Source organism: Melozone crissalis, unplaced genomic scaffold, assembly GCF_028551555.1.
Source record: "Melozone crissalis strain CALT ecotype California unplaced genomic scaffold, PUWL_Pcris_2 ptg000017l_1, whole genome shotgun sequence".
NCBI lineage: Eukaryota > Metazoa > Chordata > Aves > Passeriformes > Passerellidae > Melozone > Melozone crissalis.
Genome location: NW_026535795.1, coordinates 7,814,734 through 7,830,662, shown reverse-complemented (window position 1 = coordinate 7,830,662; position 15,929 = coordinate 7,814,734). Strand labels below are relative to the sequence as shown.

At 51.8% G+C, this 15,929-nt stretch overlaps 1 protein-coding gene across 1 annotated transcript; it reads right to left on the bottom strand.

Annotated features, from left to right (window-relative positions):
* Positions 1-1,352: 1,352 nt before the first annotated feature.
* Positions 1,353-15,568, bottom strand: TTI1 (TELO2 interacting protein 1). Its single transcript, XM_054274713.1, has 7 exons — positions 13,256-15,568; positions 12,569-12,766; positions 11,645-11,784; positions 10,691-10,831; positions 9,088-9,292; positions 8,333-8,420; positions 1,353-2,371 (listed from the first exon to the last, which is right to left on the bottom strand). Exons 1-7 carry the CDS (start codon positions 15,534-15,536, stop codon positions 2,140-2,142), a joined length of 3,285 nt encoding a protein of 1,094 aa, XP_054130688.1. The 5' UTR covers positions 15,537-15,568; the 3' UTR covers positions 1,353-2,139.
* Positions 15,569-15,929: the final 361 nt, after the last annotated feature.

Here is a 15,929-nt window from a genome sequence, read left to right as displayed (position 1 = left end):
TTGCTCTCTGATCCCAGAGAGGGTGGCTGGAGTGGGGGGAGCTGGGGGTCCCCACCCCAGAGTGTTGGAGGCTGCTTGGTGGAGGGGAAAGCCTGGGGCTTGTGAAGGGGCTGAGCTTAAAATGCAAGCCACTGCTGGGGAGGAACCAGCCTCATGGAAATGCCATTTCCACACAGTTCATCTCCCAGCCATCATCCTGCCTCAGACAAAAGCAATTTACTCAGCCTCCAATAAAGCAAGGGTGATAATGAAGCTGAGAGGAGCTGACTGACAGGCAGGACAGCCCCTCCTGCCACCAGCACCCACCTGCTGCCCGGGGCTGAGGGGAAAATCTCGGGACAGCACTGTGAATCACAGGCTCTGGGTGGGGGTGTCAGTGCTGCCAGCTGTGCCAGAGCCCTGCCTGGGTGATGTGCTTGGTTCCTGGGCACTGATGGGACAATGCTGCCCTTCAATCCCGTGCCTGTCCTGCAGGATGGCAAACCTTGGCATGGGCAGGATGTGTCCTTGGAGTCCCCACCACAGCACAGCTGAGCAGAGTGAGACTGGATGCAGCATCTGCACCTAATGGATGAGTTTTGTCAAGTGCTACAACAACCCAGGAAGCTGCACCAGCCCCAAGGGCTCTGGGAAAGCAAAGACAGTATTTCAGCTCCCTGCCTGCCCTGTCAGAGCAGCTCTGAAGGCTCCTTTGTATGGAACCCAACCAGCGTTAAGCACTGAACAGATATTAAAAAAGAGTAAAGCTGACCTGCAGCCCTGTCCTGCTGGATAAAAAGCCACTGACTTGTGTTTTCCCTGAAGAAGCAAACAGGAGGAAAGCCTGAATAAAACCACGGACACAAGGGGAAGTAAGTTCAGCTGAGGGATGTGGCAGCAGAAGCAGTGCCCTTGGGCCCACCAACAGAGCCGTGTTTTGGATGTTCACCCAGGATCCCAACAGTGATGCACAAAGCCTGCTCCATGTCACAATCTATTTATTGCTTTGGTTTTTGTATTTCTGAGCTTGCTTCCAAATTTAGTCAAGATCTGCCCTTTTGCTTCACTTGCATAGATGCTCCTCCAGTGTCAGGAGGCAGCCTGCTGCCAGGAGCTGCTCAGAGGAGCTCAGGGATCCGGGAGCAGCTGAGCAAAGCAGAGCCTGTGGACAATGCAGCAAGAGCCTGGGGATGTGGGAGCTGGAGATCAGGGGAGAGGCCCCTCAACAGGGGAAGGGAGCTGACCCCACAGAGGAGTCATCCTCTGCTCCCTGTACCCCACTGTGCCCACTCTGACAAACCATGGCACTGCTGGGCTGCTCACAGCCCCTGTCACCACTGGCACTGCCTGACCATGGACAGGCACAGGCAGGTGCTTCATCCACTTCTCCTTGGGGTGGGGGTTAGAAATGGCCTGAGAACCATGATCTGGGCATGGGAGAAGTTGTAAATCCCTCCCAGGTGTAAATCAGGGCTGGCTGATTCTCTGCAGAACCTCACAGAGAGGGAGATAGAGAACAGAGCACGTTTGGCCACCTCCATCTGGTCTCAGCAAACTGCAGCTGTGAGGAGCAGCCCTGATGCCTCTGAGAGGACACACTGTTCTTGATAGTAACACAGGTGAGGAATTTATTGGAAATGCACTTTAACTTCTGAGATTAACTGCTTTTAAAGAGAACAGGTTTATAGTGCACCCCAAACCAGATTCTCTTCCTGGGAAGGGTAAAGGCCAGAAAAAGCTTTTGCTTTGTCAGTCACTGTCCAGCTGAGAATGGGGAGGGATCATCACAGCTGTGAAGAGATCAGAGAGGTGTGGGGGGTGCTAAAGGGCACCCCCACCAAGGATCAAGGGTTAGGAAGTAATTTCTGGAAGATGACTTACTCTTCATACTGAAGAATTTGGAACAGATGTGCCGTTTTCTCTGCATGTGGTGCTGGCCAGGCACAAGTCAGGAGGAGTTAGGGTCGTGTACCCACCTCATCCTCAAACACCCCTTCAAAAAATAAACCCTCAGCCACAGGGACAGTGTCTCAGCCATTGCCCCAGGCTGGGCAGCCCCTCCTCTGCCCCTGAACCATTTGGATCCTCAGTAATGGTGTCTTCCCAGGTGAGCTCCATCCTGGTGGTTCCTGTTTCCATCCCAGCTGCTGTGCAGGTCTGTCAGGAAGGAGCTGCCTGCTGTGTGCTGGGGCTGGGAGCTGTGCCCTCCTGCTGCTGCAGCCTCTGGAGCAGGAGCAGCACGTTGTCTGTGAGCTCGTTCCGTGGCCGCCCCATCCCACTGAGATTCACGGGCCGCAGGCTGGCGTGGGGGGGCTCGCAGGGGGGGCAGCACTCCTCACTCAGGAGCAGCCACGTGCTGTCAGGGTCCACCTGCATCAAGTGCAGGAAAACACTGTGCAAAACAGAGGAAAAAAGAGTAAGGACAAAGCTTTGTGGTTGGCACTCAATGGGGTTATTAAGAGTTAAGGAAAGCTTTGATGCTGCTGGCAAGCTCTGGCAGCTGCACAAATTCTGCTCCTTATAGGGGGCAGTGCACTGGCCCCTGTGCCCAAGAAAGCAGCTCTGTGTCTCACAGCTACTGGCACGTGGGAGAAAAATATTTATGATGCCACACAGTCACTTATGGACATCAAACAAGCAGCTGGTGCAGGACTGACCCAGGCTTGGTGCTGGCAATGTGTGAGCTGCTGCTGGCACAAGCACAAACCTCCCTGTCCCACGTGCTGGGGAGGTGGCTGTGGGCGACTGCAGGTGCTGTGCATGTCTGGGATCTTTTGGACAACAGCTCCTGCAGAGATCTTGGGAGAAGCTGCGTTACTCACCACCCTCTCTGGTTTTTGGGGAATGAGGGAGTTAACCCATGTGGGTTTCTCTGCCTTTCCAGAGGTGGCAAACCCAAGAGTATTTGGGGAGAGCTGCCCAGGCTCCCCCAAGGGAAGCTCAATGCTGTATTTGAGGGCTTTTTGCTCAAGTGAGATCTCCCACAGTCCCAAGTCCTTATTAGCCGCTTCAAAATTTTTGTCACCTTTCACAGAGCAGGATTTTAAACCAAAACAAAACACAATCTTCATTAAGAACACAATGAAGGAAAAGAGGAATCACAACTTCCTCTGCAGATTTACTGCTGTGTTGATGGTTTTCACTTTGCATTTCCACATCTCAGTAAGATGGGATTTGCCTTTCCAGCGTGCCCTTCACACAGGGCTCCAGCTGTGAGCTGCTGGGACACAGCTGCTGCTGAAGAGCTGGAAGCTCAAGGAGTGAAAGAGCAAATGCTGATTTGTGTGACCTACACTTACCCACCCCCTCCTGCCAGCTCTCCCTGCAGCAACCTTTGGGCTTAGCTAGGTCTGTGTCAGGGTTTAATGCACACAAGGTGTACAAGGCTTAACTGGTATTAAACTCTCTGGCTGTGCCATGAACAAAACTAGACTGGAATTTCCAAGATTCCTCCTAAATGGTGCTGAGTGCTCTGTGAACACCAAAGGCACTCAGCACTCACCACACCTATGGTACAGTTTTCTAAGACCCCAGTAAAGCCCAGCCATGCATCCTCAGGTCTCTAGTCTTCAGTGAAATCATGGAGCTGTGAGGAGAACAGCTGCCAGCTCAGGTAATGGGAAGAGAAATCAAGTAAGTCTGTCTCTGCTCTCCCAAGAAGAACAGGACTGAACTCTCTCTCTAAAAGCAAAGATCACTTGCTAAAAAAGCCACACAAAATCCAGATCTGACTGCTGTCCAAATTTCTCTTGGAAGAACTTTCATCCCTAAAGTGAGGTTGCTTCCAATGTAAAGCAGGGAGAAATCCCTTTGAGAAGCTCCCTGAAAAGGGAGTGCAGTGCCATGGGTAAAGTGAAAGAGCACAGAAATGAGATGAAGGTAGGAGAGAGCTCCCTGTGGATGTTACTCATGCACAGCCAAAGCTGCTGCTTTTGCCTCTCTGCCATGAACACCTCACCTGTCCCTCAGTGCAGGTCTCTGAACAGCAAGAGGGGAGATGTCACCACTGAAGCTGCTGGCAGTGTCCCCTCCCAAAGGTGCTGGCAGTGTCTATCTGCCTGCTCCAGAGAAACCAGTGGGAATGTGTTCCACAGTGATAGCTGGGCTTGGCAGCAGCTGCCTCAGCAACACCACCTTTTCCTGTGCATTGGCCAGTGCAGGTGAGCTCACAGGACTCCTCACTCCCCTGGCTTTGCTTCTGCACCTCTGCTGACTGGAAGGAGAGGACTGGCCCACTCAGTGCCAGCCCAAGCAGGGGCTGGCAGGGGCAGGAGTGTAAGTGATTTTTGTAACTGCAGCTTCATGCAATACTCAAGAGGCAAAAATAGATGCTGGGAAAAAAAGGGTATGGAGCTCTCCCTGGTGCCATCCTGGCTGCAGCTCTGCAGACACTGCCCTGCCCGTGCCCTCAGCCTGGCTGTGACAGCAGGAGCCCTCAGCTCTGTGTGCCAGCAAACAGCAGCTCCCAGTGCTTCCCCCCAGCTTTCAATGGGCAGCTGCAGAGATAATCCTTGCTCCTTATGGCTGGGATGGGAGCAGGCAAGGGCAATGAGCTGCTGTGAAGTGAACATGGGAAGAGGGGATATTGTGCAGCAGGCTGCTGATCCCCAGCACACACACAGCTGTAGCTCTCACACTCGCAGCACAGACACTCTGCTCTCCAGCCCTTCCCAATCAGCTGCTCCAGGGAGAGCGACCCTCAGAGATTATCCAGACCCTGGAGCACTCACTGCCTCTGGTGCCCATAATGGTTTGGGGCTGTGATTATCCCTGATAGCCTGGAGTGCTCTGCAGCCTAAAGAACAACTTGACTTTTACATTTTCAAACTAACTCTGGGGTAGTTTCCGAGCAACCTGTTTCCATAGCAAAGAATCCTGGGGTTAATCCAAGTTTGTTTTCTGTTGTTGCCTTTTTCTTTTTTTCTCTTAAATATCACTTTATTGAATTTTGCCTTGAGCAGGTGGCTGTTCTGGCATGCTTCAATCCAGCCTGGGAGTGACAGCTGACAATGAATCCCCAACAAACCCCACAAACAAACCAGAAGAAGTAAGCTGCATGATCAACTTTGGTATGAAAAAAGCTCCCCAAATAGCTCATATATGTCCCAAGTGTGCTAAACTTATTCTACAAGCACAGAGCAATTTGGCTACTCTGTTGCCTTGTCTTTGCCCAAACTCCAAGCAGAGCCATGGCACAGTGAGCAGACTGGCAGAAGGACAAGGATTGCTGGCTTTCCATCCCTGCTGGATGTTTAACTGGATACAGCCCACCACAGGCTTTGGTAAGAACTGAGGAAATTATTTCAGCATCCTAGGGGAAAAAAAAAAATCATTCCTATCCAGACTGCTGACTGAAAGGTCACGGGCTGCAAACATTTAGTAGGAATTAAGTGTAAATTTCAAAACAGTGACTTGAAACTGAAAGAACGGAAAACTACTTGTCAGTTTTGACAAGGGCCAGTGACAATTTCCTAATCTCTTTTCCTTCAAGGTTTTATTCCCTGAAGTGAAAAGCTTGTCAGGGATGATGCAACTTCATAAATTGAGGAGAAGCTCAGATTTACATACAGTGATTTTCAGTTTCTACCATCTCCCCTGGCCTTGTTCCCAGAGCTGGGCCCCCCCCTTGCTCAAGTCTTTCTGGGCACTTCCCCATCCTTGCACAGGTTCATCTTCAATGATGGCAAAGACTTTTCTAGTGCTCCTTGGCATTCCCAAACTCTTCTTCAGTAGGTTTGGTCCCTTTGGTCCCAATTTTGCATTTGGTTTTGGTTTGTTGTTTGATTTTTTAAAAAGTTTTGGATAATACTCTCCTGAAATACTCTCAGCAGTCATCTTCTAGTAAAACCCATTGTTATTGTCCCATTTTCTCTTCCTCAGATGTGCTGGAGTTCTTTTTTTCCCAGCATCTATTTTTGCCTGTTGAGTATTGCATGAAGCTGCAGTTACAAAAATCACTTACTCCCACTGCTTCATCTAATAAAGCTACAGGGTCCCATAAATGGAATTAAGCAGACTCCTTGGGGCATGATAACATCCCTGGATGATAGCCAAACTCCCTTTTTCCTTTTTATTTTTTTTTTTTGGTGTGGCTCAAGCACCTTGGCCAAAACTTCCTGCTCAGCCCTCTGCATGCCTACAGAATCCTCACATAGTCAGTGCATGATTTTTGGAGCTACAGCTGACTTTGCAAGTGCTGACCTTGCTCTTGACAGGTCACAACCCATCAGTTGAATAAGAACCCTAAGAGCTGAGCAAAGGCCAGTTAGCATAAATCACCATGGCAAGCTGATTCCAAACATCCTTTTACCTCCTATGATTTCTGCAGTGATAAAGCTGAGTTATGTGACGTACGCTGGCGCTCAGGCTGGGGCTAAGATTAGTTCTGGTCTATCTGTTTTTAGAAGCATTTAAAATGCAGAATTTCTCATGTATCACGCTGATAACACTGCCCTTGCTTAGATGGAAAGGCCCTTATGTGTGACAGCCTGTGTCAGCTTGCAGGATTACTTTCAGGCACATGGAGAGCAAGGAGAGCCAGAACTTAGAGCAATGTGGTGGTTCAGGAGCTGGAGAACAGAAATGGAAGGATGGCTGAGAAGTGATTCTTATCCTGATACTGGAGCTGATTGTTATGGTCCAAGCTAATTTTGACTTTTCCAGGCTGAAACCTCCTATCAGGGAAATGCAGTTAAAAGTGAGTGTGATACAATGAACTCTGGTACATTCAGGCTTCAAGATCAGGGATCAAAAAATTAAACCAAATAGAAACCTGCAAATGCTGCCATGTCTGCAGTGTCAGGCCAGGCATGATGCATGCCTCAGTGCATACATGTGTCTGGTCAATGGAGTTAAACAGGAGACAGCAAGGGCTTCCAGGAGCAGCTTGGCTCACATATGTGATGTATGGTGCATCAAAAGCATGGGGGGGGAGGAGCAAAACATATGGCATTTTTCCCTTAAAATCTAATAAAAGTAACACACAGGGGAAAAATGTTACTTGCCCTGAACTTTGCTGCCCTTTTGCTCTAACAAGTGAGCTCACTTCAGCACACAGCTTCCAACAGGGCTCATTTAATATTCCCCCTGCCCCTGCTGTTGGGGGGAAATTGCACAGCTTCTCAAGCTGCTTGGTTAATGATTTAAAAGCTTCAGATTCCAAATATCTAGATAAACCCTGGTGTTCTGCTTTTCATCCAGCATTGCTTGCACAGACTGAGGCTTTATTGCATTAAGGGGATGCACTCCCACAGCATAGAGCCCCTCTGCAGAACAAATGCTGCTGGAGCCTGCTGTGCTGCTGTGAAAGCCTCCAAGGTAAAAATAAACCTGCTCCCATCCGTGCAGAGAGACAAACAAAGGAATGCTCCAGCTCGGGAGAGCTGAGCCTCTGAACTGCTGCCCAGCCACACAAAGCCCTTCACACCCCGCACCCCCGGGAGCCTGGGCTTTGTCAAAGGGAACGGATGGGCTGCACTTCCCTTTGCTTCCCCTTCCAGCAGCCTGCCCTGGAAATCCGACACCGCAGAGCCTGCTGCTCTCCCCTCCCCTCGGGGGAGGGCAGGGCTGGCCACACAGCAAGGGGGGCTGGCTGGTTTTCACCCCCGTCCTTCGGCAGAGGGGCTTCCCGATTTATGTCCCACGTTCTGTACCTGGACTCGTTTTGTCTCCTGAAATCCCCAGCTTTGGTTCCAGGTGACAACATATGACAACAGTGATTTCTTATCCTGACAGCAGAACATGCTGAGCTGGATTTTGTACACCAAGCAGCAAAGTATGTCTGTCAACACTTCCTAGAGCTGGAGTGTGTTCACCTACACTGTCTTTGCTCTTTTAGACTCTCCCAGCCTCCTCAAGAGGAACACTGGTGCCAAGACTGACAGCTTCCCAAACAAACTGGTCCACCTGGCAGAGCCTGGGCTGGAGCCCAGGGAAAATGGAAGGATAACAAAGGGAGATCCCCCAGCCTGCAGAAGGCATTAAGTGATAAAATACAAGGGAATGCCTGGCACATCCTCTTCCATAGCTGTCTTTCCTCTGCAGTTTGATGCCACCAGTGGGCCAAAAGCATCAGGTATTTGGTGAGGAAAAAGTAAGTAGCACATCTTCCCCTTTATCCCCAAATGCACTGCAAGGTCACTTGTAATGTCTGTGCAAGCTGACAAGTGACCTCTCTAACTCATTTTGGGGAGTGATACTTCACCACAGAAATCTTCCATGAGAGTTCCTGTTGTACAGGACTTGAACGTGCTGGAAGGTGGAACAGGAAAGGTGCAAAAGGACTGGGATCACCATGCTCCCTCTGTCCCCCACTGTTTGTACACCCAACACACCTGCATTTAAGAGACATTACCTCTGGGCAGCTTCTTGCAGTTTCACAGGTTGCTTGGCACTGAGGTAAACCAGGCAGGCCTCTGCCACTTTATTCAGGTCACTCTCGCCTGCAGAAATGGAACAGGAAAGAAGGGTAGGAGGTGACCTCCTCAGCAGCTGCTGCCTAATGGAATCAGCTCCAAATTGGCAGCAGAGGCTTCAGAGCCTTTGAGCTGTCTGACCCAGAGCTCTTCTGACCTTGCCTTTAAAGCATCTTGCTGCAAAGCCAGGAAAGCAATCAAGGGCACTGAGAGGAAAAGAGCAACTAGCCAGCAAACCTTCTCCCTCATCAAAGCCAGTTCCAGAAATTTCACTTGGGGAGAATTTCAGAGTTTCATTCAACAGAAGACTGTGATGTGCTGGATTTAAAGGATCCCCCAGAGATAAGCCCACAATAGAACCAGTCAAGCTGGCCAGAAGTCTTATCTGGGTTCCAGTTTGTCCAGTAAGAACCAAGTGTGGCCCAACAGCAATGCAGGGACTCTGTTCTGCACGCTCTTCTCATCCACAAGTGGGATGAGCAGTCACATCTTGCTTGTGGTGGGAACCTTCTCTCCCATTTGTCTCCTGGGGAGAAAAGTGCCCAGCACCTCTTTACAGAGCTCCCAAAGAGAACAGATTCAGGCTAGAGAAGATCAGGAAATCAATTCTGGGCAGCAGGAGGAAAAGCAGCAAATTGAGAGGAGACAAAGTCTAACAGAGATCCACAGAACCTGTGCTTGCTCTGGTACTCACCCATGTCCAGCTTCTCACAGAGAGAGCCCAGGCCCTGCAGCACAGCCAGCTGCAGCTTGAAGGCCAGTGTGTGGCTGTACACAGGCCCAGCCCTGGCACTCACTGGGGCCTGGCTGAGGAGGGAGCTGGTCAGCTTGGGCAGGACATCCTTGGAGAACCTCTGCCTCAGGAAATCCCCACATGTTTGACCCAGGGTACACAGCACCTAAGAGAGACATCAGTTACACACTGGCCTGGGAGGAGCTCAGAGATCCACACCAGCCTGGGGGGGTTCAGACATTCACTCTCCTGGAGAATTGTTTTTGCAGGGGAGAGCACTGTGACCACACCTGCCCCAGTTTCCCCATAATGAGCAGAAGGGGAATGTCTGAGAGGCTGAGTGAGCTCTGCAGTGTCACTTGGCTGACCTCCTGGGCTGCCCTTCCCTCATTAGCACAGTAAAGGTAAGAGCAGCTCTGCATTCTTACTCAGAATTAGTGGAGGAGTCTTTGATGGAAAATGCCATTAAATATGATTATATCCTTAAATCTCTTTTGTGATGCAGACAACCCATCCTTCCAAACACGTCAGCAAGCAGAAAGGCCAAGTGGCCACAGAAAAGGGCACCCAGCACTACTGGTGTCTGCACAGGATCAAACTCAAAGTGGGCAGAGAATGGCCCTAAATGCATTAAAAACAAAGGGGGATCCATGTGGCCAGAACACTGATCTCTCTTCTGAAGCTTCACTGAGCTCATGCTCTCAGTGTGCAGGACTGAGATGCTGGTTATGTAGTGTTTGTTTTACACTGATATGACACTTCTTGTCCTGGAATTAAGGCAGGAAGACACTTTGGGGGGAATTCATACAGCAAAACCCAAGCTGGGTGCAAAGTGTAATGATGACTTGAACTTTTCAAGAGTTAATTAGTTTTTGTACAGCAATCTCTACCTCCTTTTAGGGCAGGCACATGACAGGTATGGCTATTCTGAGACTGTAGTGCATGGCTTCTGGAATTTCAGGAATCAAAACTCTCTTTATTCACACTGAAGGATTCTAAAATGAATCTCACTCTGCCCAGCAGATTAATTCCTCTGCAATGCTGGGACTGGCAACCTCTGGAAACATGCTTTACTGGCCAGCCTGTGAGTCAGGAGGAGAAAGGAGCCAGCTGACAAGGTCAGGAGCTCTTTAATAATGTCATTATAGGGCCAAGTGTTTATTCAACCTCTCTCCTACCTTGCCAATCCCTCAATCATTAAATGTTCCCCTGTCTTCAATCTGAGACTTCCAAAGAGGATGCTGGGACTGTGTCTCCAGCAAGGCCAAGCTGCACTGTATGGTGCCCCTAATATCTGCTGAGGCTGCAGAGCTGTTTTTCTCACCCCTGCAATAACCACCAACACTTCTGCTTCCCCCAGAACAGCATCAAGGCTTTCCCTGTGGACAAGCTGCAGTGAGAGTGGCACAAACCCACCCACAGCAGAGCACGGTGACCCCATACTCCAAACCACATTTAAACATCACTGCAAGAGCTTGGTGCTCTCTCCTGAGCTGCAGCACTGCCTGAGCCACTCCTGAGCCCAAGCCCCAGCTGGAAATGCTGCTGGCAGTCACTGCCATACCTTGAAGGCTCTGAGCACTGCCAGAGGGTCGTCGTTAACCAGCCGGGTGACGAGAGCTGGCCAGACACGGTGAGCCATGGGAAGCAGATGGTTTCCATGAGGATGCAGCATGGTTACACAGAGCTCCAGCACGTCCAGGACCTGGGCAGGAGGGGAGGGAACAGACTCTGAGTGCTGCAGTGCCAGGCATTCAGGTGGATCCCAGCATCACAGCAGCAAGCGGGGAGGAGGGGTTGAGCAGCAAAGGGTGCGGTTTTACCGCAGCAGGAATGGGGACAAGTGAGCAGTGCTAGGAACCAGGCCTGCTTGGAAAGGGACAAGCACTGCAGTGACACAAACTGTGCTGGGCACAGAGCTGGGCTGGGAGCAGGGCAGGATTCCTGCCCTGATCCCACCTGGACCCCTCTGCGGCTGTGGCAGCAGGATCACCTGGCAGAGCTGGGGCTGCTGGGATGAGAATCTAGGTTATGCCTCATTTTTCTGTCTCACTTTGCACTTTAAAAGGAGGCCACCTTCAAAGGGTTTTCATAATTAGAAAAAAGCCAGGCTTTTAGCCCTGCTTATCATCACCCCAGCTACTTCAAAAACATTCATCAGCCTGTGCACTGCAGCCTGAGGAAGGGGGATGGGAGGCACAGATGGGAGAAAGATGCTTCTGTTTCCTCCTCCAAAGGACAAAGCACAAGACTTAACTGTCATGAGCATCAAGGAAAAGTGTCCAATACAAAGCCACCCTTAAGATTCTGTTCCACCTGGCTGCCATTCCTAATCCAGAGCACTCCCAAAAAACGATCTCCCTTTCTCTTGCCAGGTTTGGAGGATCTGTCCTGCTGGAGCATATGGCAGCACAAACCTGGGGATGGCAGGGAGCCCAACGTGCATGGCACACACGCTGACGAGCTACCAGCCCCTTCATGGGCACCATCTGTCCCCTCAGAGCCGGCCATTACCGACCTTCAGCCGCACCCGGAGGCTCCCGTCAGACAGCAAGTGGATGCACCTCTCCATCATATCCTTGGCCAGCTGAGCGTGGCTTGGCATTGGAGCCTCTCCTGTGTCAGAGTTGGGCTCTGGCTTAGCAAGGGGAACCTCATCTGAAAGACAAAACCATTACTGAAGCCATGAAAATGACTTGGGAGCTCTGGGAGATCACAGTCACAGATCACAGATCACCCATCCACAAGGACTCTGCAAATTCCTGAGGAAGGCCTTTGGCATTTTTTAATGTGCTTAGATATAGTTAAGCCTGAGTTGTGTGAGGTAGTGTCAGGTTCAGTTACAAGTGTGGGGCCAGGGAACATTCGCTTTCTTCACGGGACAATGCAGCTGGTCTGACATTTGCAGTCTCTTCTCACCATGGACTTATTTCCCATTGATTTTTATTAAAAATGAAAAGCCTGGGTATTTAAAGATGAAGTATTTAAAGGTCAGGAATTTGCAGCACAGTCCAGTGAAGACTAAAAAGTTTCCTATATGAATGTCTGCAGTGCCTGCCATGGCCAAGTGAGAAGGGAGCAGAGGCATCATTAGCCAGGAGAAAACACTACAGAGATTCCCAAGGGAACATGAGGAAACCACACAGGATCCTGGAAAGAGGAAACTTCAAGTGCTGAACCAAAATGAACAAGGTAAGAAAAAACACATTGTGCTTGTGTCTCAGAGCTAGAGAAGCCTTGATCTGTAAACATTTGGCTCCCTCACTCAAAGAGAACAAAGTGAGAACACCCAACAGCACTTTACATGAAGCAAGGACAGCCCAAAGAAGACCTGAGACTGTCAGCCTGGTCCCAAGGCCCCCATGTGACAAAAGGACACCTCAGAGGCCACAGTTTCTCTGCAAGCTGACCATACTCCTCTCCAGCCACGCACAGCACTGACCTGCCTCCTCCTCCTCCTCCAGGTCAGGAAGATCCCCCTCTGCAATCTTCTTCTGGCTGATGTAGTCAAGGAAGAATCGTTCCACTTCTTGACTTGTCAATGCCACCTCCTGGTGTCCCTGGGACCGAGCTCTGCTCTGCCCCTTGTCAATCTGCCTTTGCTGGTGCTCCTCAGTGCTGGGCATTCCAAACCACTGCACTGCAAAAAAGGAACTGACATGTCACTGGGCAACCATGATCCCCTCCTGCAAGTCAGCAAGGTGCCACGGATTCCATGAGAGATGAGATGGTTGTCACACCTCATGGGGTTGCACCTGACTCGGGCACCTCCTGTCACATCCCAGTCACCTCCTTGATAGTATGGGAAAGTTAAAAAGGAATACATGGTAAAAGTAAAAAGAAATATATGCCGTGTACTCCTACAGAATGTTCATGGCAGCAGTGAGCCCATCCTTTCTCAGCCACTAAAGGCCATGTTCCTGTGAAAGGCTGCAGGTCAGGCAAACTGGAGAGGGAAAGCTACTGGTGATCTTTGCTTGAGTGCTGCCCCAGCAAGCAAAGCACAGCTGCCATCACACTGCAATGCCTTGGGTTACCTGGAACCTCCCATGGCAAGTGGAAAGGCTCAAGACAAGTACCCTTAGTGACAGCAAGGCTGAATTACACAAAGTAAACATCATTTTGGTACCTAGAGCAGTCATGACTGAGTGGAGGACCCTGAGGAAGGTGGAAGCCTGGCTATTGTAAGTCTGATCTAGAGCAGACAGGACATCTTGGATAACATCTTCTATCAGTGGCAGCAAGCTGGCATCTGAATGCCTCAGCATCGTGTCCAGGACCTGGGATGCACGTGGCTGACAGGCCAGCTGGCGCAGGTTCAGGGAAATCCCGTTCACCAGGTAGTCAGAGTTCTCATTGATCAAACACCGCACCGAGCTGTACCCACAGGCCTCACACATGTCTGCCAGCGTCCCCAGTGCTGTCTCACTGATGAGCAGAGTCCTGTCACCAGCCTTCTCCAGCACAGGGTAGAGAGCTGACAGCAGCAGCAGCCGGAACTCCTTCCCAAGGACAGCAGCAAAGCAGCCAACGCCCTCCAGCTGGATGCAGATCTGCCAGATGTTGCTGTTCATGGTGCGGGCTGTGACTGGGGGCTCTGGGGACAGATGGAGGGCGCTGCTGGATGTCCCCCCTGCACGGACAGCGAGTCCCAGGTGCTGCACTGACTGCTCAGGGCTGCCTTCCTCTGTGTCAATGCTAGTCACCAAATACCAGTTCGCTTGGTCCATGTACTCATCCAGAATGGATGTTATGGACCTTTTGAGATCATCCATGCTCAGTGGAACTTCCCTCTCCTGCAGGAAATCCACTCCCACCCCAGCAGCTCCCGTGAGCAGCTCGTTGAGGATCATGGCTGCCTGCTTTCGGTACAGGCCAGACTCGCTGTACAGCCCCATGAAGTGATCCACAAGCAGGTAGAGGTTCCCATAGTAGCCAAGAACACGACACACTTGCTGAAGGAGCTGGAAAACCTTCTCCTCCGTGAAGAAGCGGAAATATTTCTTCTGGCACCTGCCCTTCTGCACACCCTGCTGCAAGGGGCCCGGCGGCCCAGAGCGCCGGGCCTCCACTATCTTCACATCTGTCACATCCAGCTCCAGAACCTGCACCAGCGCCTTGGACAGGCGCTGCAGGTGGGACATGGAGTTGAGGACAATGTTAATCTTGGGGCCCAGCAGCTTCAGGTAGCCCAGCAATAAGCTCAGCGTGGAAACCTTGCCCATGTCATCCTGAGAGTTCATCAGGCGGGGAAGGGCTGTGGCAAGGGAATGGAGGTTCTCAGAGAGGACATCAGCAAGAGCCCTGCTCTGTGCCACAATCCTCTGCTCTGCAATCCCTTGCAGAACTTTGTTACACCTGCTCTGGACTTCGCTGTTTTCATCATTAACCAGCCCAACCAAGGCCTTTAAGAGGTGACTGAATGAGTCCACCAGTGACTGACTGCAGTTCCTCAGTAAGTGGTGGACCAGCTCCACCAGCTCCAGTCTCACCTTCCAGTGGGGGTGAACTGAAGAAGATTCAACCACCTTATGCAAGAGAAGAGAGAGTTTTTCAGCAGTACTTTTAGTCCAGTCAGGTCCTCTGTGGATCATTAGCTCTGATATTCTGCTGTGCTCCACCAGCAGCTTTTCCTTACTCTTTGGGATTCTGGCTAGCTGTTTGTCAGCCATGACCAAGCCAACAATCAGATAAAAGAGTCTGATGGCAGAAACAGTGGTTTTGTGACCTTGTTTGATGTCTCCAGCAATAACTCGAGACAGTGTAATAGAAATCCCAGGTAGAAAAGAAGCAAACAAATCCCCACATTGCTGTGCCTCGTCTTCATCCAGATGTCGGTGCTCCTGGCAGTCACACTGCAGAACCAGGACCTGCAAGCACTCCAAAGCAGAGATCTTGATTTGCTTTGCTTTTTCTTGCTCTGCAAGGGTCAGAAGCAAAGACACAGCAAATCCTAGGAGCGGAAGGGTGGAAGGTTGGTACAGAGACAAGATAATATCCCCATAAGCCGAATGCATCAGGGTGTGGAGTGCCTGGATCACAGCCAGCTTCAGTTCCTCGGACAGCGGGGCGGCTTTGCCCGAGCTGGGAGGGGGAGCGAGGCAGGTACAGAGCTCAGAGAAGAGCTCCTGCAGCAGCTCCTGCTTCTTCACGCACGTCGCGGCAAGCACGGAGGAGATGCACTGCACCAGGCTCTGCACCAGCCGCTCCTGCTTGGGCCCCGGCAGGCGCAGGGCGAAGCGCAGCGGGAACAGCACGTACTCCTGCAGCTCCTGCAGGGCCGCGCCGCTCACCCCGGCCAGGTGCGCCTGCAGCAGCCGCACGTTCTCCACCGTCTGGGCCCGTGTCAGCTGCACGCAGACGGGGCGCAGCGCCCCGAACGCCGCCTGCGGGGTGTCGAACACGGCCATGCCGGGGACTGGGGGCCGCGGGCCCTGCCCGGTGCTGGGGGGTCCCACCCGGGCCCGGGGCCGCGCTGGGGCCAGGCCGGGCAGCCCTAAGGGTGTCGGAAGTGACGCCGCGGTACCAGCGCCACAAAGCTCCCGTGAAGTGGGGAGGGCGCTGTGAGAAAAGTCTCGGGCGCCCGCAAGGCGCATGCGCCAGATACGTGACACTGAACTAACGGGGCTGTCAGCGCCACAAAGCTCCCGCGGGCCTGGGCAGGCGCTGTGAGAAAAATCGCGAGTGCTCGCAGTGCGCAGGCGCCGAAGATGGTTGCGCATGCGCCGAGCCCGCCCGCCGCGCAGCCCGGCTCCCTCCGGCGCTCCGTACGATGCCGCCCCTCGCCCCGCGGCGGGGTCAGG

What these genes read in the sequence shown, in the direction of transcription:
- TTI1 (XM_054274713.1), bottom strand. Translation starts at nt 15,536, where the DNA reads ATGGCCGTGTTCGACACCCCGCAGGCGGCGTTCGGGGCGCTGCGCCCC. An exon ending in CTCAGTCATGACTGCTCTAG is followed by an intron (nt 12,767 to 13,255) that starts GTACCAAAATGA and finishes CCTTTTTTGCAG; the next exon opens with TGCAGTGGTTTGGAATGCCC. An exon ending in CTGTGAGAAGCTGGACATGG is followed by an intron (nt 8,421 to 9,087) that starts GTGAGTACCAGA and finishes CCATTTCTGCAG; the next exon opens with GCGAGAGTGACCTGAATAAA.